Source organism: Centruroides vittatus, unplaced genomic scaffold (genome assembly GCF_030686945.1).
Source record: "Centruroides vittatus isolate TY-2023 unplaced genomic scaffold, ASM3068694v2 contig_417, whole genome shotgun sequence".
NCBI lineage: Eukaryota > Metazoa > Arthropoda > Arachnida > Scorpiones > Buthidae > Centruroides > Centruroides vittatus.
Window position 1 is genome coordinate 1,824,843 of NW_027122227.1, and position 24,658 is coordinate 1,849,500.

General features: G+C 34.4%; 1 protein-coding gene across 1 annotated transcript; it reads right to left on the reverse strand.

Moving 5' to 3' along the window:
* Nucleotides 1–5,017: 5,017 nt before the first annotated feature.
* LOC136976697 (uncharacterized) lies at nt 5,018–23,092 on the reverse strand. Its single transcript, XM_067272061.1, has 6 exons — nt 22,770–23,092; nt 17,736–17,829; nt 17,474–17,599; nt 11,907–12,015; nt 7,090–7,273; nt 5,018–5,185 (listed from the first exon to the last, which is right to left on the reverse strand). Exons 1-5 carry the CDS (start codon nt 23,090–23,092, stop codon nt 7,170–7,172), a joined length of 756 nt encoding a protein of 251 aa, XP_067128162.1. The 3' UTR covers nt 5,018–5,185; nt 7,090–7,169.
* Nucleotides 23,093–24,658: the final 1,566 nt, after the last annotated feature.

Sequence of the window (24,658 nt, forward strand, 5' to 3'; positions counted from 1 at the left end):
CAATTTAAAAAGATAAAATCATTAAAGATTAAAATCTAACAAATATTACGTTATTTGAAAGTTTCTGCTTGTAGAAAGCAATATTTAATTTAATGCAAACATTTTTATTCAAAAAATAATTTTTAAATTTTCTCATCAAAATAAAATTATTTCCCGTGCATTTTTTAAAAAACTCTTTCTGCCCTGTGGGTACTGTTTGTTAAGTTATGGCAACACAACACTAGGCGATGCTTTCCGGGAGGTCTTTTCAAGGGAAACTGACCCCTATTTAGGCGTTACAGACGTTGAGAAAACCCGGAAAACTCCACATGCCCAGCCCGTCCGAGCGAGGCGCGAAGGGCGCGTTTTTTTATGCAGCGAAAGTGTAGCGAAATGACGTCACGAGCAGCGTTGGCCATTTAGAAACGGGTTTCAGAGGATTAGCTGTAAAGCGCTTCTCGAGCGCTGCATAAAAAAAGCGCCCGAACCCACGACCGGACATGTGTTCGGGGTACGAAGACCGCTTTGCCACTAGTAGGCCGCCTCTGTGGTTACTAAGAGGGCCTCTTTTTAGCAAGCCCATTATGGATTCGACCATGCCCATGATGGGGAGGCCGGGTGGTGAGGGGTGAGAGACGGGGCCCGACATATCCGGACTGGCCATTCCCCAAAAAATTTCCTGGGGATTTTTCGATCCCGGGTCCCCCAGAGCGATAGATTTCCACCTTTACCGCACGGTCATTCGGCCAACTTTCATGGGCGTAGCCAGTAAGGGGCATGGGTGAGCACGGCCCTCTCCAGTTAACCTGGTGCCCCTCCCCAGAAAATTACAGCCTCTACTAGGCCCCATAACAAAACTCTGGCTACGCCAATGCCAACTTCCCGGCTATTATAGAATATAATAGAGAAAATATGGTAATCGGTCAAATTTTGATAAACCTGTTTTTTTTAATCATTTCGCGACGTTTTGACATTCCAAAAACCCAAAAATGTATTTTAAAAAACCCCTTGCAAAATCGTGTGTACGTTTTTAAGTTTTCACTCTGTTAGCACTCAGAGAGCTGTTTTTGGTAAACCCATTGTGGTTTCGGCTAGACTCTAGCAGAAACCACATCGTGGGTCTAGCTGCTAGACCCCAAAGAGGGAGCTGTGGGATGAGAGACTGGGCCCAATATATCCGGACCATCTTCCCGAAAAATTCATCCCGATTCGATCGTGGGTCAAAAGCTGTAACCTGCCATCTTAGCCGCTGGGCCATCCGGCCGGACACCAACTGTCTGTGCGTATGTGTCGGCGTCTATTTTGCATTATATCAGGACTGGATAAACCAAACATTTTGAAACTTAATAGGGTTATTTCTATATGTAGAACATTGATGCTATTAAATTTTGGAGATTATAAGTCAAGGGATGTCATGTGTTTCATCCCGAGTGGCATCCAATAAAAATTTTACTCGTTATTTGCTTTTACATTTTTTTTAATAAATTCGTCTCTACTCTCCAAATTACGCTTTTGTCTTTTTATAATTATTAATAATTTAAAAGTCATTTTAAACAAATATCATTATAGACGAGCTAGGATAGTCTACATTCTAGCTCGTTAGGCACAATATTAATATATTATCACTTTCAAACTAACGCTAGTGGCTTATTTAATTAATATTTGTTCTTACATCCATATTTTAATGTTTTTATTATCCTTGGTTACTTTTAAAGTTATTTAGTTTATCTTTAACTACTAATTTAAACCGGAGGATAGTTGCTCACCAAAAAGTTCACGCCTGTAAAAAAAAAGGTTGGCCAACCTTGCTGTAGAGATGGACATATCATTTTGTTTATTTGCAATTAATATTAATTATATGTATTCAGTATCAGGAGTAGCGGCAGTGACTCCCCGCCAAGTAAAAAAATTCACTGACTAGCCTATATATATATATAGGAATCAGGTTGCCGATTTTCGGGGTCGATTTCTCCACCCCACACACTTGCAGTTATTCCGAATATCTCTTTCAGAAGATAATTATTTTCTTAGGTAATGTGCAAAATTTTTAAATTTTCTATAAAGCGGTTGCCGAAATATAAACAATTAAAAAGTGCAAAAATCGCTAAAATAGGGCTGTATTTTCTTTTTCATCCGGTACTGTAGACGCTCGTAGAAAAAAAAAATTATCGATAGGTCGATGGGTGAAAGTTCACGGGGGTTTCCCATAAAGCTAATTCAGTTTTACGGCTTAATTTTATGTTTATAAAAATAAAATTGCATGGAAATAAATAATTTTTATTCAAAATATTGTCCAGAATAACAAAAGTTCAAATTTATGTCAATTAAAACTTTTTATAACGATTTTTCTAAAAGGCGTATCGAAAGCATTCGGTCGACGCCGACCGAATTGTACGTCATCTTCTTATGCCTTGATGTAATAATACAATTATTAAACAAAAAAAAAAACGATTGATATCCAATCAAAAACATCTGAGATGTAAAAAATTGCGCTAAATTTATGAGAATTTTGACAACAATCAAAATTTTTCTTCGGTAAAGATAAGCTTGACGCTTCTGTGAGGTTAGACAAAAGAAGAGGAAGTACACTGCCAATACAATTATATTTATATGTTAGTTTTCTAGGAGAATATTCTTTATGTTGCGTACACGTGATTATTTATTGCTAATTTCGTGAGGGGGCCTTTAACCTATATATTTAACTACAATTTGAATTGTAGACCTAAAACTGCGCACTGTCTTTACTCAAACTCGAGAAATGAGTAAGATAGATGAAAAACGAGACCATGCATGGAAATCTTAGGAGCAAAAACTAGTATATTCATGCAGATGAATATACCAGATAGATAATAATCCGCGCATTCTTTTATTCAGCAGTGCGCTGAGCAGTTGCTACCGGAAGTGACGTTTTTGCTGCTGACGGTCGAAAACACTTTTGCTGGAGAGAAAGCTATCTCAAAATGGCCGATGTAAACGATGATTCTCTTACTGCTATATTTACGCGCGTTTGTTCAGTATTATTAGAAGAAAAGCCATTAAGTTCGATGTTTTTTATAAGAAAACGTAGAAATGATGATTTATTTGTGTCATTGGCGTTGACTGATTCTATTAACACTTTATGTATTTTTAAATGATTTAATGATGATAAGTCTACTTCAGAAGGCAAAATTTTATTCTCTCTCAAATATTGCAGTAAATTGCTAGAATCTGTAAATAAAAATTAGAAACAGTATTTCATAAACCAACTTTTAACGGTAGGTTTGACTTCATAAACAAAGACAATAATAATAGATTCTTATATTTCGTTTTGTTATTATACATTTCACATTTATTAAAAAGATACTTGAAGCAAAGGAGTTAAAAATCTGCTCATTTAATGTAGCAAAAAAACTGTTTATCGTTTGGTAATCGAAAAAGATACTTCTTCACGGAGGCGTCCATCTTGTAAGCAGTATTTTTAGCGTGGTCGAGAGGTGCTGCCAGTGCGCTGAAAGCGCAGCTTAAGCGCGCTGGCAGTAGGCTTAATAATTGAACACATGCGCTAAAAGCGCTGCAAGCGCGCTGAATAAAAGAATGCGCGGAATAAAAGCTTCATAAAATTTACTAACAATTTCATAATCTATCTTGTACACTAACAAGAAAATAAGTGTCTAATGGTGCATGATATCTCAACTGCTAAAACTATGACTTCTAATATGAAAAAATAATGTTATTCAGAAATTCTTTGCAATATTGAAGCTGATAATATTTTACGTAAGTAATGATCTTATTATAAGTAAATCTAATATTTAAAAATCCTTAATTATCTTGAGTAGGAAAATAGTTTGAAAAAATATATCAATTTAATCTGATTTATGTTTTAATTCTGTTAGTTTTTATTTTAAAAATATATATTACAGACATTTCATTGTTTAAACAACAATGTCATTTCTTACAACTTCGAAATTTTGGTGATCGTTTTGGAAGAGTTGTTTTACTTTCAATATAAGAGGAAGAAAGTGCCTGAATATCCCTCTCACTTTCTCTTGTTTTCCTTCTTGTTGAATCTTTTAATTGATGAAAATCAGATTTTACATTCATTGAATTCTCCAAATTTTTCTCATTAAACTTGACTGTGGACTGCTTTTTACAACTCCTATTTTTCTTCTTTTTTCCAGAATTACTCAAAATACAGTAGAGACTCGTTAATCGGAACGATTTTCAGTCGGACTGTGTCGTGCTGAATCGAATGTTTTTGATACTAGATTTACTTCTAAAGTATAATTTTCATGTTTTTATATTCTTCAATATATTTATTTTGTTTGTAAAAAATTCAGAAATAATTTTTAACGATACGATAGCCTCGATTATTATTATAAAAATTTTCGTTAGGCTTAAAATCGACGAAAATTCAACACGAAGCGACACGCAACGGAGAAAAATTTGAACATCGGACAGATTAATGTATTTTTTCGTACATAATGGGTAATCAGAACAAATCACTAATCTGAACAACCCCAGTCCCTAATTGATTCCGATTTTCGGTTCTCTACTGTACCAGTAATTTTTCTATCTTTATCAATTTCTTTCTCCTCTTCTTCAAAATCATGAAATTTTACATCACTTTTTTCTATTTTCTTCTTTTCTTTATCTGGCATTTCCACTATTACACAACCGTCTGTGAGATTTAACTGTTTAGATTTCTTACATAATCTAGGCTTAGGTGATCTTTTGGGTAATGTTTTTGATAAAGGAGTTTTGGAAGCAGCTTCAATATTTGCAGGAGTTGATATTTTTTGATTTTTAATATCTTTATCAATGTCACATACGGCATTAAAAGTGCTCAGCAAATAAACTTATAGAAATAAAACACCTTAATTCGTTGCTGAGAATATGTATTTTTCATAACAAACATTTCCTGCCTGGTTGACAGGCCATCTTCAGGTTAAAAAGAAAATGGAACAGAAACGTTCCATGTACAGAATATAAATATTTAAATCAAAATTTAGAACAAAAATTTTTTTAAAAATATCCAAGATAAATGGAAGAACATATAAAATTAAAAATACAAAAATTTAATAAATTTATTAAATATACAAAAATTATACACAAATACAACAATTTATTTAAATACAAAAATTATTTATATTTTGTATTCAACATACTCAGCAAGAGCCAGCCACAGATTCATCCATGATACTGTTATTTGAATTAGATTTCAATGCACCTGTGGGAAAGATACTAATTTAGTTATAATGCTTAAGTCAAATTAAATAAAAAATTATTATTAAATATAAATTTTTATCATTTCTCATTAGCACACAATTAACAGTATTAATTAAATGCAAGAACTTTTAATGAACAACTTTTAGAAAGGTAATGAATATACCTAAAAAGGTTAAAAAAAGGTTTTATTTTGGGAAGGTCAAAATTAATCCATTTTGTATTGTTTCTTATGAAAAAAATTTATTTTGGTTTTAGAACAACTTTTAAAAATGAATTATGTTCAAAAACAGAGTTTTGACTGTATTATTAACATTTAGAAACTTAAAAAAACTTATGTAACCCTATACAGTCAAACCTCGCTTAACAAGTATTTCGCATAATGAGCAAAACAAATTGTAGAAAATTGCCTCGCTTAATGAACGATATTTCGCATAACGAGCGATGAGAAGAGGGGAAGTCCCAAATTGTGCAATGCGGCATGCTCCATCAGTCTGTGTTTAGAACTCGTTCGGCTAGCATCTTAGTGTCGCTTGTGATCACACATTTTTTCAAACTTATGTTCACACATATTACTTATAAACATCAACAACCATAGCCCGTTATATAATAAATACGCCAAACGATATGCCAAATTCTTGGGTCATTAAATTCAATGACTGATTCCAAATTAAATTTCAGAAACGTCTAAATTAAAAATTAACTATTTATAATTATTAAATTTAATAGGAGATGGAAACATAACTACCTACCTCTAGTCAAATTAATTAATTGCTAATATTTAATTATAGCCTTTACATAACCCAAGAATTTGGCATATTGTTTGGAGTGTTTATCAGACATACAAGCCGTAATTTTTTTCTTTCAAATCGAATTCGCATTCCAGGATGGTTTGTGGCTGTACGCCATATTTTTGTACATGTATTTTAGATTTAATTAGTTTTAATAATTTTCTCTCCTTCTTAACCCTTCTTTCTAACTTCCTTTGTCCATTGTTCTGGCTTCTGGGAACGCGGGCTTCCCACTCCCCACCCACCAAGGGGTCGTGTGGAACAAAGAGTTCGAGTGGAGGACGAGTAAAATCTGGGTCACGAAGGGTCACTTTTTCCCCGGCCGGACAAGAAGAAGCACGGACGAGAACGGCGAGCTCGTGAGACGGAATTCTACGAGGGCCGAATGGAGAGCCGTGAGGTGAGGATCTGGATTTTCGAATCAGAGACCCTGAAAGGAAATTATAGTAGAGATATTTGAAACGTTGACGAACCCAGAGACACGGAGAATAAACCACCAGCCGGCATCAGAGTTCAGCGAGAACAAGGGTACCCCACTGTCCTATCAATTCTTCTCACTTCCTACTTTTATACTTTTCTATCCTTTTAGGTTTAAGTTAGTTAAGAATCGCGCGGGTTTTATTAGTATTGTCGGGCAAGTAGTTGCCAAGAAGGTAAGCTACTTGGGTTATTGTTACAATCGGACAATAAGAGAAATTGGACTGAGGGAATCCAAAAAGAACTTATTTGTATATATTATTAATCGCAAAATTAAATTCGTTTTAATTGAATCCACGTGTCTGTGTATTCCTATCGCGCTTCACACTTTACAGGTTCATTCCACACTAGAAGAAAAAATGATGATGATTCACGCTCCTTAACAGTGTATATTGTACAATTTTTTTTGAATAAACGTTATACATAAAACATTTGAGCATTTTTTCAGCATGGAACGCATTATTGTATTTTAAATTAATTTCTATGGGAAAAATTGTTTCGCATTACGAGTAAGACACTGAATGAATTACGCTCGTTAAGAAAGGTTCCACTGTATCTAGATAATATAATAGAAATGTGACAACAACAATGAATAATTGTTTACCCAATCAAAACATTAGATATTTCATTAAACAATTACCTTTATTGTATATTTCACTTCTATTCCAGCTAATGCATTTACATTCTTCTCTATGTTCTTTAATATTTTGTTTTTTCTTTTTAAAAGGTTATGTTTTGACTTAACACAGTTATGTCTTTGTTCATCATCACCGATGATACTAATGAATTTTGCCAAACACTTTTTGGCTTTTCAACATATGAACCTATTTGTAAAAACAAAACACATTATATACAATCAACAAAATAATATACATAATATTGTACTATGAAATATATATAGTTTATAATTAGAAATTACTTATTGTGACAATGTCACAATGCCAGGATGCAATTTTTAATCGTATTTTATTTTAAAAAGTTATTTGGCTTCCAGTCCAGATTGGAAGTTTGTATATAGTTAATCCCTAAGCTTTCCATAACTGGTCAGTAACTCCATTCTTGAGATTAAGGAAGGATGAATAGACAGACAGATGACAGTGGAAATCTGTTGGTCTGCAATTTGAAAACTACAGGAAAAAAAGAGAGCATACAATAAACTCTACCTATGTTGGAGGTTGTTATCAGTTATTTAATGTTATCAGAATTAGCATGTTCCGTAACATGTAAGTTAAAATAAACTTATAAAACTTTGTCTATTATAATTAGAATTCAGCTAAAGTTAATACATAGCCAAAAACCCAAAATCCAGCAAATAATGCTACATAAGAAGTCATTTAGATATCTATTAATATTTAATTTTTGAAAAAATGACTGAAGTGACCAGATCCTCAAATGGAGAAAGCAGAACGTAAATCTGGGTGCTAGCAACAACAAGACATCACACGAGTTGTACGACCAATTCTAGTCAATAATTGTCAGTTTTCTAGCTTCCTGACATCATCAATGACAGATATAACTAATGAACATTTTACTTATCCATATAGTCTTGTTTACAAAATAACAACATAAAATGAATAGTTAATTAAAGCTGTGATCACAGCTTTGCTTTAATCATCATTTTTTTTTTAACTTGGATAATTAGCAAAAACTCTGTAGCTTCTATAAATGATCTGCAATATTTACATGCAGTAGACATCCACTTCTGTGACAGACAAACAGCTGAAATCACCGACTGAATTACTGTTTCTATAAATTGGATATTAAAAGTTTTATGCTATAACTTGTATGTGATTCATTTTTTACTTATAATTATGTAACGAATATTTGCTATTTTTTAAAATAACTTTTATAAAACAATTCAACAGCAGGACTATTTCATACAGTTTTAAAATCACAATTGTCTTCCTGATTCAAGACACATGGTCACTTTCATCTAAATGAAAATGTAAAACACACATTTCCAGTTATGTCAACAACTCACAAATAACTTTTCTTTCGATCAACACTGACAACAATAGACAAATACTTTCACCCTATTATCAAGTATGAAACTCAGTTCCCTAAAACTATTACTAGAAAGAAAACAAACCATTTTATCACAAAGCTTGCTAAATCAAAGTTTAATTTTGAGATAGTTGGCCAATTTTTTTCAAAAAACAGGTTTTTCAGTATACATTAAACAATTTGTTTCTAGTGTCTTCAGCAGCTTGAAGCCTATAAAGTTAAAAAGCACTGCAGATTTCAGCGAGTTTTGCTACAAATTATACTAAATGGTCAATGCTCATCATTAATTTCCTTTAATAAAAATCCCTATTTTTGAAATTCTTCAGTGTATTTATTTTTTCTCACAGATGTTGCTTTTCTTTGGATAATTGAATTATTATTTAACACAGTGGTTATCACACTTTTTTGATTCTAAGCACCCTTACTAAATGCAGATTTTTCCAGATCTGTCCCTAACTGCCATTTATTTACTTCTTGTGTTCCAGAATACAAACATTTGATGACCCAACCTTTCTTTTTAGGCAGCTTGCTGTCAAATTTTAGAACATCCTTTAAAAAACACACAAAAATATCTATGTCAAATTCCAACAAGTACATTATATAAATTCTTATAAGTACAGTGCATTAAATTCTAACATTATAAAATTTTTATAAACATTTTGTGACGCCCGTGAAGAAACCGCAGCGCACACTTTGGGGACCGCTGGTTTAACATATTTCTATCATTGTAGAATTTCATCGGATGGCAATCTTATGAAAATTAATTTGAAGACACAGTCTGTTCAAAAACAGGAACCGCCATTTATTTACTTGTGTTCCAGAATACAAACATTTGATGACCCAACCTTTCTTTTTAGGCAGCTTGCTGTCAAATTTTAGATCATCCTTTAAAAAACACACAAAAATATCTAATTAAAACTAAAAAATTTTAAATTTGGAACTGTTGGGTCTTACAGACATCTTATTTTTTTCCATCCTTATCAGTCGAGGATGTTTGAGCTTTATACCTACTGGAAAGTAAGCACTGGACAGACTGCCTTCAAATTATTGAATAATTTTCATAAGATTGTCATCTGACAAAATTCTACAATTGAAACTTTTGCAAAGATTTGTCACTGGGGGAAGTTATAAATCTACATTTACCAGCGCTTCCTTTCCAGTAGCTATAAAGGTCAAACATCCACGAGTAGGAAGGATGGAAAAGGAAAAAATGTCTAAGACATGTCAGTTCCAATTTTAAAATTTTTAATTTTAATTGGATATTTTTGTGTTTTTAAAGGATGTTTTTAAATTTGACAGCCAAGCTGCCTAAAAAAAAAGATTAAGTCATCAAATGTTTGTATACTGGAACACTAGAAGTAAATTAAATGGTGGTTCCTGTTTTTGAACAAACTGTGTCTTCAAATGAATTTTCATATTTCTATTAGTAATGCATGTATTTTTGTAGTTTATTTCAGTTTTATTATTTTTGGTTGATATAAATTTCTAATTCTGCAAAGTTTATTAAAATTTTATTCAATATTCACAAAACTAAAAGTGTTTTAAAAAGTAATTGGAGTAAAAAGCTAGTAACACTTATTCTGATTATTCTTTCTAGAAAAAGTCCAGAAAGTAGTTAACTAAAAGTGAAAGCCAAATGTGCAACTTTCAAAGAACCTGAATTTGAAGAAAGTAAATTATTAGGTCATCACTGACACTCAAAACTGAACATTTTAAAATTTGTAATAGATTTTAATATAAGTTGTCACAGCATAAAGAGAAAATATGTGACTCCATTTAATATGCAAACAGATGTATAACAAGTAAACATCATGTGTGTGTGTGAAAAGGTTGAATTTGTTTATTTACAGCAAATATGTTATAAACAAATAAAATGAAAGTTAAAATTGCATAGAACTTTAAAAAGAAAACAAAATTGGGACTGATTTATACAATTTTTACATTACAATTTAATATTCAGACAAATAAAAGAATTTATTATCAGAAATAGTGAATTTATTAATTTAACATTTAGAGACTGTCCCTAAATTGCATCTGCATTTTTCTTGAAATTTTTACTCTTCAATTGTCCGGTTTCTGTAATCCCTCCCTCTTTGAGCATCCAGCTAAATTCAATCCCTCTTTAAAACCTTTATCACTTTATAAATGATAGATATTATAAATAGAAACAAAATGTACTAGAAATTTTGAATAAATATAATAAATCCATACACTATATAAAATTTAATGAAATAAATAGATGTCTATCAAAGCTCAATTCCCCCTCCCTCCCTTCAGGTGTGGATGTCATTTGTGGACAGCCCCTTAGTTGGACCTGCTTTTGAATATAATATAGCCTTTAATCCCTTTAGCATCAAATGAACCAGTTTGGCAGTATATTATTAGTGAATCCCATATCAATATATGTAACACTTCATACACAGAAGGTACCTGTTTACTCCCAGCAAACACCCCCATGATACCAACCTCAGATGCCAAAATACACTTTGTACTAGAACAGTTGTCCTCTAGTTTCAATTCTTCATTAACTTTTCACTAGATATTTTTGAAGTGCCAAAACAAAAACTATCATATTTGCTTTTTTCAGTAAAAAGAACATTATTCCAGAAATAATAATTATTATTAGCTACATAATTTCATAATTTTGCAAAATTCATGTTTTCTGTTATTATTTTTATTCAAGAATGGTTTCTTTCTTGGCATGTGCTCACGATAACATTTTAAAATTGTTTCCGTATTTTCTTTTGTTTCATAAAATCTTTCAAGTCTCAATCTTTGTAGCTTTCAGGCACTTATTTTTGTATTATTTTTCACTTCTTGAAGAATAAAACATTTTGTGTTAGAACTTACCAGAATTGGACGTCTTTCTGTAGCAAAGAAATTATGCCATTTTCATTCTTGTATCACTTTATTACATTCCATGCAGTACTTTATTAATGTTGACAATATTTGCAATGTCTCTCATACTTTTGTTTTTATTGTAATGGCTGAATTATAAACCTCCATTGTGGTATTTTTTTCTTTTCTTTCCATGATTCTGTGCTTTCAATTAGAACAAATACACCATCCAACTCAATTACATAGAAAACAACACTTCTGTATATACTATACAACACCTACACAAATAGAATTCTGGATTATCCTAGAATTCCATTAGTCCTCTGTTCAAATATTAAATTGGCACTTTCTCTAGATATATATTGCAAATATCTTTAAAGAAATAATTAATTTTGGGGTTATTTTTTTTTAAATATTTGGTAATATATCGATACACAATTTTTATTAATTATATAATATAATATAAGAAACTTTTTAATTTCTTATATTTTCTATCTCCTTTAAAAAGTTTCTTATATCCCCTTTTTAATTTTCTTATTTTGTTATACATCATCTCTGAATGGAGTCACTGTGTTTGATTTTTATCAATTTGAATTGAAATGTAAATTTACTTACACTTTAAAATTTTATTATATAACAAATAATTGTTCATGGTTTCTATAGCAATTTTGGCAACATCTTCATACTTAAATTCAACAAATGCATAACCTTTGCTTATTCCAGTCTAAAAAAAAAAAAAAAAAAAAAATAGAAATTCAATTAAAATTTAAAATAAAAATTAATAAAATATTTGATCAATTTTCTAATGAAATTTTGACAATGAAAATAAAAAGTCAAACTGTAGTCTGCAGGTGTTCAGAGTCACAAGAGGTAATCCACGTGTTGGGAATAAGACATCACTGCTCTATCATATGATTCCTGCAAAGTGTAGTGCAAAAGAATTAACTCTCCTGCAAGAAGAATAAATTGTCCAAAACACTTCAGAAGTGTAGAGACATCAAAGTGAGGTTATGTGACATGCTTTGTGCGTGTCTGTCATTTAATGTGCAGTGTCATGACAACCTTAAGCAATGGCATATAGCAGACATGGCAAATGCCGCTCTTTTTGAGTTACATGCGGCTCTTGCTGAAAGTGCTACTTTCTGCTTTTTATTATTATTTTTACAATTTTATTTCCACAATTTTGTGAAAATATGTTTATTAAAAAAATTCAATATTTGTTTTATATTATATTTATATTATATAATAAAATTGTAGTACAGAATAAAAAAGTACAGAACTGCAGCTCCCATGCATTTTGCAAAACCTACATTTCGGTTCCCACTGAACTCTTGTTTGCCCGCCCCTGGCATATAGAGTCCGAGCGCAAGTTACTCGCATGCCACCCTGGTGGCAAATATTTACATAACACATAGGAGTTTGCTAAAGAATGCATATGCGTTGTATCTGAGACATTTCAAAAACCATACCTAGTTCAGTAAATCGCTTATTGTTTTTTCTGTAGTGAAAATTCACTACAGAAATGGTGAAAATATCGCAGAGACGGTTCGTAAAGTTCGTACTGCTTTTGGTCTTCATCAAGTGCCTATAGTGAATAGTGAATTTAAGTGAATAGCTATAGTGAATTTAATCAATAAATTTTAACGTCTCGGACAAGTTAGAGCCGCCGCAAACTAGCACTTTGCGAGAGCAGAAGGCTAGCAAACGTGTCCTAGCACAACCGACGACATCAAAGGCTCTGCCCCTCTCTTCTTGCTCACGTGGTTTTTCCTTTGCTAGAGCAGCGATATGAGAGTACTCTCGCTGTTCACAGAATTCAACAACGAGAGCATTATGCTAGGAAGAGCGAGCGGGGGAAAATGGATGACTACATAAACATGCCACACGTCGAAAAAGAAATAATAGAATTTTATCGATGTACGTAAATTACATGATTAATACATTCAGTATTGAAAAGAAAATGGTATAAACGTTGTATATTAAAACAGTTATTTATAAATAGGCCTTACTAACTAATAGGCATATTTTTCCCATTCTGTTTCAAAGTTCGGAACGAGAACTGACAGATAGGTTCCGTTATAATAACTGACGGAACGAAAACTGACAAGTATAGGTTATAATAAAATCTTTGTTCTATAGCCAATCCACATCTGGATTCCACGTCATGTGGACTAGTTACGCGAGCAAACGTTGTGTAGTTTGCGGCTGCTTCGTGCTCGAGTAGCTTACCTAGCAAAAATGGCCCATAGCATCATGGGAAAAAAGGCGGGGCTTAGGAGCGCGACCGAGAGTACGCTAGCTCTTGCTTTCTGTAGTTTGCGGCGGCTCTTAGTGATGTGAAGACTCCAGCTCGTGCTCATCTGGCCAGGTCAATTGCAAATATTGCCACTGTAGCTGAAAACCGAGGTTTGTCCATTTCAAGACGATCACAGGAATTGGGGATATCAGAAGCCAGTTTGCACTGCATTTTGCATAAAGATCTTGGCCTACATGCTTATAAGTTGCAGTTGACACAAGAATTAAAGCCAGCAGATCATGCACAATGCCGTACATTTGCTGATTGGGTGCTGGAAATGCATGAACAAGATCATGATTTTTTTAAACAAAATGATTTTGAGTGATGAGGCTCATTTTCATGTCTGGGTACGTAAACAAGCAAAACTGTCACAACTGAGGTTCCGAAAACCCAAGAGAAATAGTCGAACAACCTCTCCAACCACAACGAGTGACAGTTTGGTGCGGATTTTGGGCTGGAGGTGTAATTGGGCCATACTTTTTCAAAAATGCTGCTGATTTGACCATTACAGTGAATGGATTGCATTACTGAATGATGTTGACTGACTTTTTTTGGCCTAAAATTGATGCTAGGGATGCGGACTGTAAAGGTCGCTTTTAGCGTCCTAAGTCGAAAAGCCACGCGACAGAGATAATTGGACCCACCTGGCGTTGGGCCATAAACGGCCGGAAAGATCAAAGGAATAGCGGTATCATTTAGGGGTCAATGTGTGTGCTACGTGCCGGCCGGCTTGGGAAAAAAATGTAAACAAGGGACGGACGCAAATGTGAGCTACGTCGGCGGGAAATAGGGCAGACGTCTTTGGAAGCTCTCAAAAAAAAAAGGGAAGGAACTGATTGGTCGCAGGTGGTCGCAGCAGGATCCCTTAAATTGGAAGGGTGGCGAAAAAACGAGGAGAAGGGCAAGAGACTGATAATACGGTGGTCTCAGGCACTTGGACAGCCCGCTGAGCATAGAGAGAGTGTTCTCCTCTGACAATGATCTCAGGGACGGGTAAGTGTGGAGATTCGACAGGCCGTATAGTTGAGCCAACTCCGGAAAGGCGACCTGAATTCCCCGAAGTTTAACAGTCCCCAATAGACAAGCCGACGTGAGATACTACATCTTTGTAGCATAGTGTATGTATTGGTGTTGAACATTGTACATCTTGTAAATATTTGTTGTGTAAATAAACTATATATATTTACTTGTTAAGTGTGGAGGTGTAGCTTTCCTCGAACCATCTTACGGACATTCTCGAGTCACAAAACCCAACTCGAGACGATTCATCGTAAAGATCGTGACGGATTAATAAGGATCTTCACTCGGACAATGTTCATTTTCAGCAGGATGGCACCACCTGCCACACAACTCGTGAAACAATAGCTCTATTGAGTGAAAAATTTCCTAGACGTGTGATTTCTCAAAGTGGAAACTTCAATTGACCACGGAGATCATGCAATTTAACTCCATTAGACTTTTTTCTTTGGGGCTATGTTAAAGATAAAGTCTATGCCAATGCTCCAGCATCGATTCAAGCACTCAAAGACAATATTACAGCTGCTATTGGCAAAAAACAGCCACTATTATGCAAAAACGCAATGAAAAATTTCATCAAAAGAATGACTGTTTGTAAGAAAAGCCAAGGCGGACATTTTGGCAGATATTGTGTTCAATTACTAACCTCTGAGTTTGTCCTTTGGATTAAAATAAAAATATTACCACTTTTCATGAAAATATTGCATTTTTCTGTTGATTTAAAATGACACCTCGTTTGTTGAAAGACCCTATATAAATAAAATCTTTTATTCAACAAGTTCCTTTTTTTATGATTTCCATTTGTTTAATGTTACATGCAATATTGAATTACAGTAGACCCCCCTATAACACAATAGATACGTTCTGTGTTGTACGAGTCACTTAGATTTTACAAATACATGAGTCGTTCACAGCCCAGCACTTCTGCAGTTTAGTGGGTACGGCTGTTTGAAAGGTTTTCTTCCATAAAATTAATTGATTCTAGACTAATTTGACTCAAACATTTCCAAAACATGTATAATTTTTTGGGAATAATCCATATGAACTATGCTATAAACAAAAAAATTGTAGGAATACTTACCAAGCGCGCACTGTTTGAAGATGCCATTACTTAAGCTTGTTTTTGTCGCGGAGCAGCTCATCAAACAGCAGACGTGTGTTTCCTGATAAGTTATTCTTTCTGCGAAAAATTCACTGAACTTTGGAGACATCATTAATAGAAATATAATTTTTATGGTCGTTGAATAATAAATGTTTTTTAGTAGGTCCGCTGCTCAAAGTAGTGGACATTGCACAAACCGTTTAAACTCAACGGTTTGTGCAATGTCCACTATTCGTCCAGATTCGACCAATCCTGTCGAGACACGAGTCAGCTGTGACAATCTGTCTGATTCTTTTACCATGTTATACGAGCCTCTTTTAGCGTGTTATACAAACATCATCGCAATTTTTCTGCAGTGTTATATGAATCATGATTTTTAAAATTATGTTATATTAAAAAGAATGTATATTTAATAGTCATTCGGAAAACGCATAACGTTTTTCCGGACGACCCGTATATAAAGTGCTATAAACAAAAAAATCACAGGACTACTTACTGATTGTGCCTCATTTGAAACGCCATTGCTTAACCTTGTTTACATCGTGGGGCGGCACATTGGACGGCGAACGCGTACAAAGTGTCACGTGACATTTCTCAATGCCATCCGGCCACGTGATTACTCTCGCATTTGATGTGTTCCTGATAACTTATTCTTCTCACTTCAGTTATATTTATTTACATCAAGACAATAGACATCTTAAACTGCATCTGATTAATTTTTATCATCATAATATATATTGTGGTAGAATTATCGTCGTTAGCAAGCAGTTTACCTTTGTTGTTTCATATATTTATTCATTATTTATTATTAAGTTATCAGGAACATCAAATGCGAGGCGAGAGAGTAGTCATGTGACCAGATGGCATTGAGAAATGTCACGTGACACTTTGTACGTGTCTGCCGTCCAATGTGCCGCCCCGCAACGTAAACAAGTTTAAGCAATGGCGTTTCGAACGGGGCACAATTGGTAAGTAGTGCTGTGATTTTTTGCACTTTATATACGGGTCGTCCGAAAAAATGTTATGCGTTTTCGAAATGACTATTAAATATACATTCTTTTTAATATAACATAATTTAAAAAATTCATATTCCCTTAATTTGTACAATTACCAGGGGGTCTACTGTATTATATATTACAGCGGTAATTTATTTTATTTAATAAAATTTCGAACAATGAAACAGTAGTAGGTTAATGTTACCTACCGCAGTGAACATAAGAGCGCTTTGGTTAGGTTAGTTTCTGTTAGATTAACTATACTTTTAGTAGACTTTTTTTTTCTTTTACTTTGTTCAAAAATTACCGTGAATCAATAACTAGCGACGTTATACAATGGGTGGCCTGCCAGCGGTTCCCCTCTGGGAGGAGTCCGTTGGGCGCACGAAAAGTCGGAACGGCCGCCATGTTCGCTGCCATAGGTCAGTGTTTCTCAAACTTTTTGGACCGCGACCCCCCTTCTGCACTTAAAAATTTCAAAGGACCCCGAAGAATAAGTATGTGTCAAAAAACATCCCGGAGGGAGGGGTTAGGCTCGTATTTAAATATTTATATTATTTTTATTATTTATATGTGCAATTTATTTAAGTAAAAATTATTTTATATATTTTTTATTTCTATTATTTCTAAACTTGAATCCATAGTAAATTTATAAAATATTTGAAAAAAATTGATCTGGCATCAATTTTTCAGCGACCCCCCAAATATTTTTCACGACCCCCACTTTGAGAATCACTGCCATAGGTAACATTAACCCAGTAGGGATACAAACCTTTCTACTTCTTACTACTCTGACTCGATTAATTGCTCCAAACTGAGAAAAGAAACTCTTCAACTCTTCTTCATAAAAACCATGCGGTAAATGCCCAACATACATTACACGACTTTTACGAAGTCCCTATCAAAATTCCAAACAAAAAAGATACTTTAATTATTTAAAATTATTTAACTGCAAAATAAATTATCCTTGATTCAAAGGTTGTTTGTTATAATTTTATCACATTTGTGTAATGTTTCTAGTAATAAGAACTTACGAATTTTTTTCCCTTCTTCATCTTCTTATCCACGTGTTTCTCAGACTCAACCGCCATTTTCAAATGAAACTTGTGTTGCGTAAAGTGTTGCCACCTTAAATTTAAAAATAACACTAGATTGAGTCTAAAAAGCGCTGAATTCAATTGAGGGAGGCAAAAACATACTGTTAATTAATATTAAAATGCAAAGGTAATCAGAATCGGTATCGCGACCGGCTAGTTATTGATGAAATACGAATAATCGAAAGATAATATGGAATAACTAGCTAAAGAATTTCTTAAATACTTCTCTTGTGTAAGTGACTGTTAAAACCACAAAAAAACACTTTTAATAAAAAAACGTATATTTATTATTTATAATTTACAAATAATCAGTTTTTTCCGTAAGAAGTTCCGAAATTTTTTCCTTGGTTTCAAACAATTTCATAAAGATAAAGAAATTTTTCCAGTCATGCAAAATAATCTTTCGCCACTATTAAGAATAATTTTGCTACAAAGAAGCCCTTCGTGGGGCACATAACGGCGTGGCCAGATGATGAAGGATGGAGACCAATGTATCTGGCACGAAAAATTCCCCTCAAAATCGAATCGGAACAAGTTGAAAAACCCGTCCTGATTCGATTCCGGGCCCCAAAGGTTGACACCTTAACCGCTCGGCTTCATGCCGTTAACATAGCTGCTCTTGACCAAACATGTTGACGTGTAGACAAGCAGGTTTCTTAAAAATCAACATAATACAAAGTGAGGCAATATCTAGAAACACCCTTTAATTTCGAGCAGGGTTGACGAGATTGACTTTTTACGTGCAAAGATAGTAACTGGAGTAAAACCTATATATGGGAGTGAAGGTGTAGCTGGCAGCGCCATCGTCAACGCAGCTCACAATTTTCAAATGGGAAGGGGTTAAAGTTTAGAGTATAGCGTTATGAATTTCATATGAGATATAATGTGTATATAAACCATAGCGAAAATTAACAATTTAATGTATCTATTTATTTCCATTTTGCTTTAACAACTCTAACAATTCGATTAAATTTGGGCCAAACGAATATTAATAATAAAGAGGGTTAAAAGTATCTCCTAAAATAAGTGAAAAGATCCATTCGTCGTCTCTGTGACGAAACCGATCAATTGTTATCTAAGTGGATCTTTGTGGGAAAATCATAGCCAATAATTGTGATATTCGGCTTCAAAAATATTTAAATTTAGAAAGTTCGTAGTCTGAACTTACCAATACAATAACTGCAAATGATGCAAAACTCAGAAAAACGCTTGAAATCAATGACTTCAAATCTCACCCACTGAAAATTCGACCGCTCTCATCAACAATAAACAACCGCTCGCAACAAATTGTCAGAGTTTTATTGTTTCATCGCCTCGAAATTTAATGTAAAACGTTTGGATTTTTGACCGAATTTCGTGATTTTTCCGCCTCTCTGTCGCTGAAGAGACGGATTATCGCGGATCATTCCTTGCATATACATTCATGTTAACAGTAATACGTATTCGAAAATGTAATATTCTCGTGTTTCGCGTCTATATAAAGACGAATAAAAATTTCGATTTTTTGATGATCCTTCGAATCTTACTAGACTTCAAGTCTAGTAACCACCTTTTATCTATTGTATTGTGATTTACTTGAGTGGCTCTCTATATAGTCTATTAATAAGATTGAACCTTTGTTAAATTGAGGTGTCTGAATATTACAGATTAAAGCTTATACATGATAAGGACTACGGAGCGAGTTACGTTCTGAAATATACGAAAGATAAAGTGACTAAACATCCCTCTTGAGAACGATTTATTTTTGTATTTATGACAAATTAGAAACTTCATTCTAGATGTGTTAAACTATGCGTTAGACTCTGTTTTCTGTTAAGACTGATTGTAAAATCGGAAAAAAACCAATCTACTCTCATGGAGGCCTAACGTGGACTGACAACATTAAAATTCTTGGCGCCTACTTTGGAAAACACAACATCCAAGGAGATATTGGAAAAAAACTAGAAAAGTGTAAACATATCGCCCAAGCAAATGAACAGCGGGACATAAGCATAATAGGCAGGGCTAAAATCTATAACATAAAAATGTGCAGTAAATTTATTTATATCGGCACCACTACAAATATTCCTACTGATAGTTTGAAAAAACTCGAAACAATAGGCGATAGGTTCATATGGAAAAACAAACCCGACAAACTAAAAAGAACGATAATGAGCAATAAAACTAGAGATGGGGTGTCAATGCTATTAATATGCAACTAAAACTACAAGCTTTACATTTAGACCATATGAAGGACCTTATAAACGGCGACAAAAAAATCTGGTATCCCACTGCACGGTACTGGTTAGGATTTCATCTTCGACACTTAAATAAAGAACTGGATAATTGTCAATCCCCAAGGGGATGGAATGCACTACAGTTTTACAAAAATCTGATAAAAATCTTTAAAAGCTTCCAGACTAACCACCCGAACTTCAACTGGAAAACTGCAAACTGCAAATCGATCTATGAAACACCCCTAATTCAATACAAAGAACCACCCCATGTAGTGATTAAAAATCCTACAAGAAGTTATAAAATGATATGGAGGCACATCAACTCGATATACACGGAACCGTGCAGCAGGACTATGCTTTGGATGATAACACATGATATATTACCCACAGGAGACTTTTTAAAAAGGCGCCATATAGTAGAAGAGAACGAATCCAAATGCAAAACGTGTGGTGAAACCGAAACTAAGGAACATCTATTCTATACATGCCAACCAGCGAACTACATATAGGAAAAAATTAGAAAAGTAATAGAAAACTGTGATAAATTCGTACAAATAACTGAACAGAAAGTTCTATTCGAAAGCACAATACCATGCAAGGAGTGCAGCATTATTATGTGGAAGCCAGATACACTATCTGGCTAAACAGGAACGAAACTAGATTCGAGAATAGAAAACTAACTATCAACGACTACAAGTACCGTTTATATTACAGGCTAAAGCATATTTTAGACGCCTACAGAAAACAACTATCGGAAGACAGATATAACGACATGGACGGCCGGATGGCCGAGCGGTAAAGGTGGCAGCCTACCGCTCTGGGGACCCGGGATCGAATCCGAACGGGTCGAATAATCCCCAGGAATTTTTCGGGGGGTGGTCCGTTCGGATATGTCGGGCCCCGTCCCTCACCACCCGGTCGCCCCATTGTGGGCCTGGCCGAACCCATAATGGGCCTACTAAAAGAGGTCCTCTTAGTGCCCACAGGGCGGAAAGAGTTAAAAAAAAAAAAAAAAAAAAAGATATAACGACATATGGGGAAACCCCAGAAGAACTACTCAATTAAATTTGTATCCTCACTTGAACCTGAATAGGGTTCTCAATGTTACCCACGGAATGTATATAACTTTTGTTTAAGAATTGTTGTACCAGATAATTTGTAATTATGGTATTCATAATACCTTTTTTTTCTTGTAAATAAATTTTTATTTCAAAAAAAAAAAAAAAAAAACAAGGAGCGTCGGGCCCGCTCAGTACTTGGGACGGAGACGACCTGGGAATACCGGGTGCTGCTGTCACTATTATTTTTCTTTCATTCTTCGACCTATCTCTCTTTCTTTCGTCTAATAAAATTTATCATTTGGCGCAGTAATTTTTCTTTAATACATTATGTCAAGCAAACATTTCTTTTCTGTAACTTTTACCATCCTGTACATTGCTTTAAAAATTTTCGGTAAGTATCAATTAAAAAAATGCTCTTTTACACGTAATAAACGCATTTAAACTGGACATTTAAATGCGTTTCTATAAGGGGGTTGCCGAAATATAAGCAGTTGAAAAGTGCAAAGATCTCCATGAAGGCTGTATCTTTTCTCTTCCTTATTCATTTGGCGGTGCAGATGCTCTTAGAGAAAGAACACCACTGGGTCTAGAGAGCCAGTGGTTAACCAGCACCTCACTGATAACGAGAAAGGCTCAAGTTTAAAATTTGAGCTTTCTAGACCCAGTGGTGTTCTTTCTCTAGGCGCATCTGCACCGCCAAATGAATAAAGAAGAGAAAAGATACAGCTTTCATGGAGATCTTTGCACTTTTCAACTGCTTATATTCGGCAATCCCCTTACAGAAAAACCCGAAATTTTGCTCAATACCTAAGAAAACAAGTCTCTTTCGAACGAGATATTCACATTTACCATAAACGTTTAAAAGACGAAGAAATCGGCAATTTTGCTTAGTCAGTTAGTGAATTTTCCATTTGGCGCTGTGTGACTGCGATACTGCAGAACGGCCTTTTTCCATCGGAATTCACTAATTCGGCGTTGTAAAAGCGGGAGAGTTGGTGAATTTCCGATATTTTCCAATTCATTGCAAAACTATGGTACTCATTTTAATTACTTTATTGCGCGTTTCTACATTAAAAATAGTCACGTTATTGTAAACCGAAACGATGACAGGAATGGAAATAAATATTGATAAAAGTAGAAACGTTTTCATGAATCTAAAAGTGTGCAGTTTTAATATTTATTTTGATAAATAGCCAATCCTTAAAATTAAATTTCATATTAAAATTTATTAAATATGAAAGTTTATATACACTTCAGACAATTCGATTTACAAATTTAATTGTTGAAGTAATTATAATTCTGGTTCGGACTACAATAACAGTTGAACACCGGTTTAAACACAGTGCGAATGTCCGTACAATATAAGTTGCCTTGTCCATTTATAGACGGTTAACAGAGTCTTTAAGCTGGTAAAAACATTGCTTTATGCTTTGGTTATCACTTTGCCGACCATCAGACTGTCGTTGTTCTGTGGACGTTAATCTAATCGAAGTTGAACAACCAGTGCAGAAATGTCTGTCCGTCAATTCAAAACTAAAACTCCCAATCCGGGATGAAATGTCAAGTCCAGTAAATTAAGTCGTAGCCGGGTGAAACGTCATTTCCGGGTGACAAAGTCGTATTCGGGTGGCAGAGTCATATCCGGTGAAAAGTGGAACGTGGGTGGAAGTGACCTCGGAAGAGAGAGGGTTCACTTTATGCAGCAGAAGAAGAGCCTTTTCCACCAAGGTTTCTTCTGCTCGACGGATGTTTCCACGACCACTTTGGACTCCCCTCGACACTCCACTGTCCATTCTGCAACTTCCGGGTATCGCAGTCCCAGGTAGTCGACCACAGTCGAGGCGCTATCGTCGGGAGTAATGACGACCACCCGTTTGACGCACTCTCCGCTCTCCTCGACATCTTTCGGGAGCACCCGAATCACCGGAAACGGAACGGAAGACGACGAAGAGCCTTCCTCCTCCTCCTCACCATCTGCCGAGGTGCGCCACTTCTTTAATTGCTTGAAATTATCCATTCTGCAAAAGAAAGAAACGACTATTATGAAAATACAACTCGTATTCATTTTGTTAATTTAATTTCATGTAAATTGTAAGATTTCTAATAAAAATCATTTAAAGGAGCAAATTTCATATGGGACATGATGCGTATATAAACTATACCAATGCAATGTATTTATTAATTTAGATTCCATTGGATTTAGGCTTGACGAAGAGTGAAAATAAGTGGAAAGACCCCGTTCGTCGTCTCTGTCAAGACCGATCAATTGTTATGGAAATAAAGATTCGTCGGAAAATCATTGGCACTAATTGTGATATTCGGCTTAACAATGTTCAAAAAATACGTAAAATTAGAAACATCGTAGTCCATACTTACAGATAAAATCGACGTAAACGAAACGAATCTGAGAAAAACACTCGAAACGAAAAAATTTTGATCGCACGAACTAAAAATCCAACCGTTCGCATTAACAATCAACGACCGCTCGCAACAATAAAACTCTGACAATTTGTTAGTACACAGAGTTTTATTGTTGCGTTGCCGCGAAAGTTAATATTAAAAGTTTGGCCGAATTGCGTGATTTTCCCTGCATATACTCGTACATTGATGTTAACGTCAATATGTACGCAAAAACCTAATATTGTCGTATAAAGATGAATAGAAATTTCGATTTTATCATGTCCCTTACAACCGGAAAAACAATAAACTTCAAGTATAGAAACCCCAATTTTGTCTATCTTTGTAATTTAGTTACGGCGCTTGAATTTAAACAATTTCCGCTTTGATGGGAACACTGGTATGCCTTAGCTACTCACTATTGTTGTCCGACTCTTTGTATCCATTTTTACTTTTTCTGTACTGAGCTACAATAAAATAGGAAATCGTTCTCGTAGAAAATAGAAATGAAAGGCCAAATGAACGCCTGACGTTAACAAAAATAGTTGTGTTCATTAAACCAGTGATTCTCAAAGTGGGGGTCGTGAAAAATATTTGGGGGGTCGCTGAAAAATTGATGCCAGATCAATTTTTTCAAATATTTTATAAATTTACTATGGATTCATGTTTAGAAATAATAGAAATAAAAAATATATAAAATAATTTTTACTTAAATAAATTGCACATATAAATAATAAAAATAATATAAATATTTAAATACGAGCCTAACCCCCTCCCTCCGGGATGTTTTTCGACATATACTTATTCTTCGGGGGTCCTTTGAAATTTTTAAGTGCAGAAGGGGGGTCGCGGTCCAAAAAGTTTGAGAAACACCGCATTAAACGGTGTAGGTTAATTCACTGAGTCACGTAAGGGTTTTACCTGGTAAAAATCACGACTGTGGCTGAAAAACTTCTTTGAAAATTTTGGTGATTCAGCGTCTGCAAACTTTTTCGACAGTCGATCCCTTTAAGATCCCTTAATGTAGGCCTATTATTACTTCCACAGTAACGCTAGTGGCTTATTTAATTAATATTCGTTCTTACATCCATATTTTAATGTTTTTATTATTCTTGGTTACTTTTAAAGTTATTTAGTTTATTTTTAACTACTAATTAAAATGGATGTAGGGGGAATTAACTACTCG

Excerpts from the sequence above, each read along its gene's own strand:
- LOC136976697 (XM_067272061.1), bottom strand. The coding sequence starts at position 23,092 with ATGGATAATTTCAAGCAATTAAAGAAGTGGCGCACCTCGGCAGATGGT. Across the intron at positions 17,830-22,769 it reads CTCTTCTTCTGCTGCATAAA|GTGGCAACACTTTACGCAAC; the intron begins GTGAACCCTCTC and ends TTTAAATTTAAG. Across the intron at positions 7,274-11,906 it reads ATATAATAAAATTTTAAAGT|GTTCATATGTTGAAAAGCCA; the intron begins GTAAGTAAATTT and ends TTTTACAAATAG.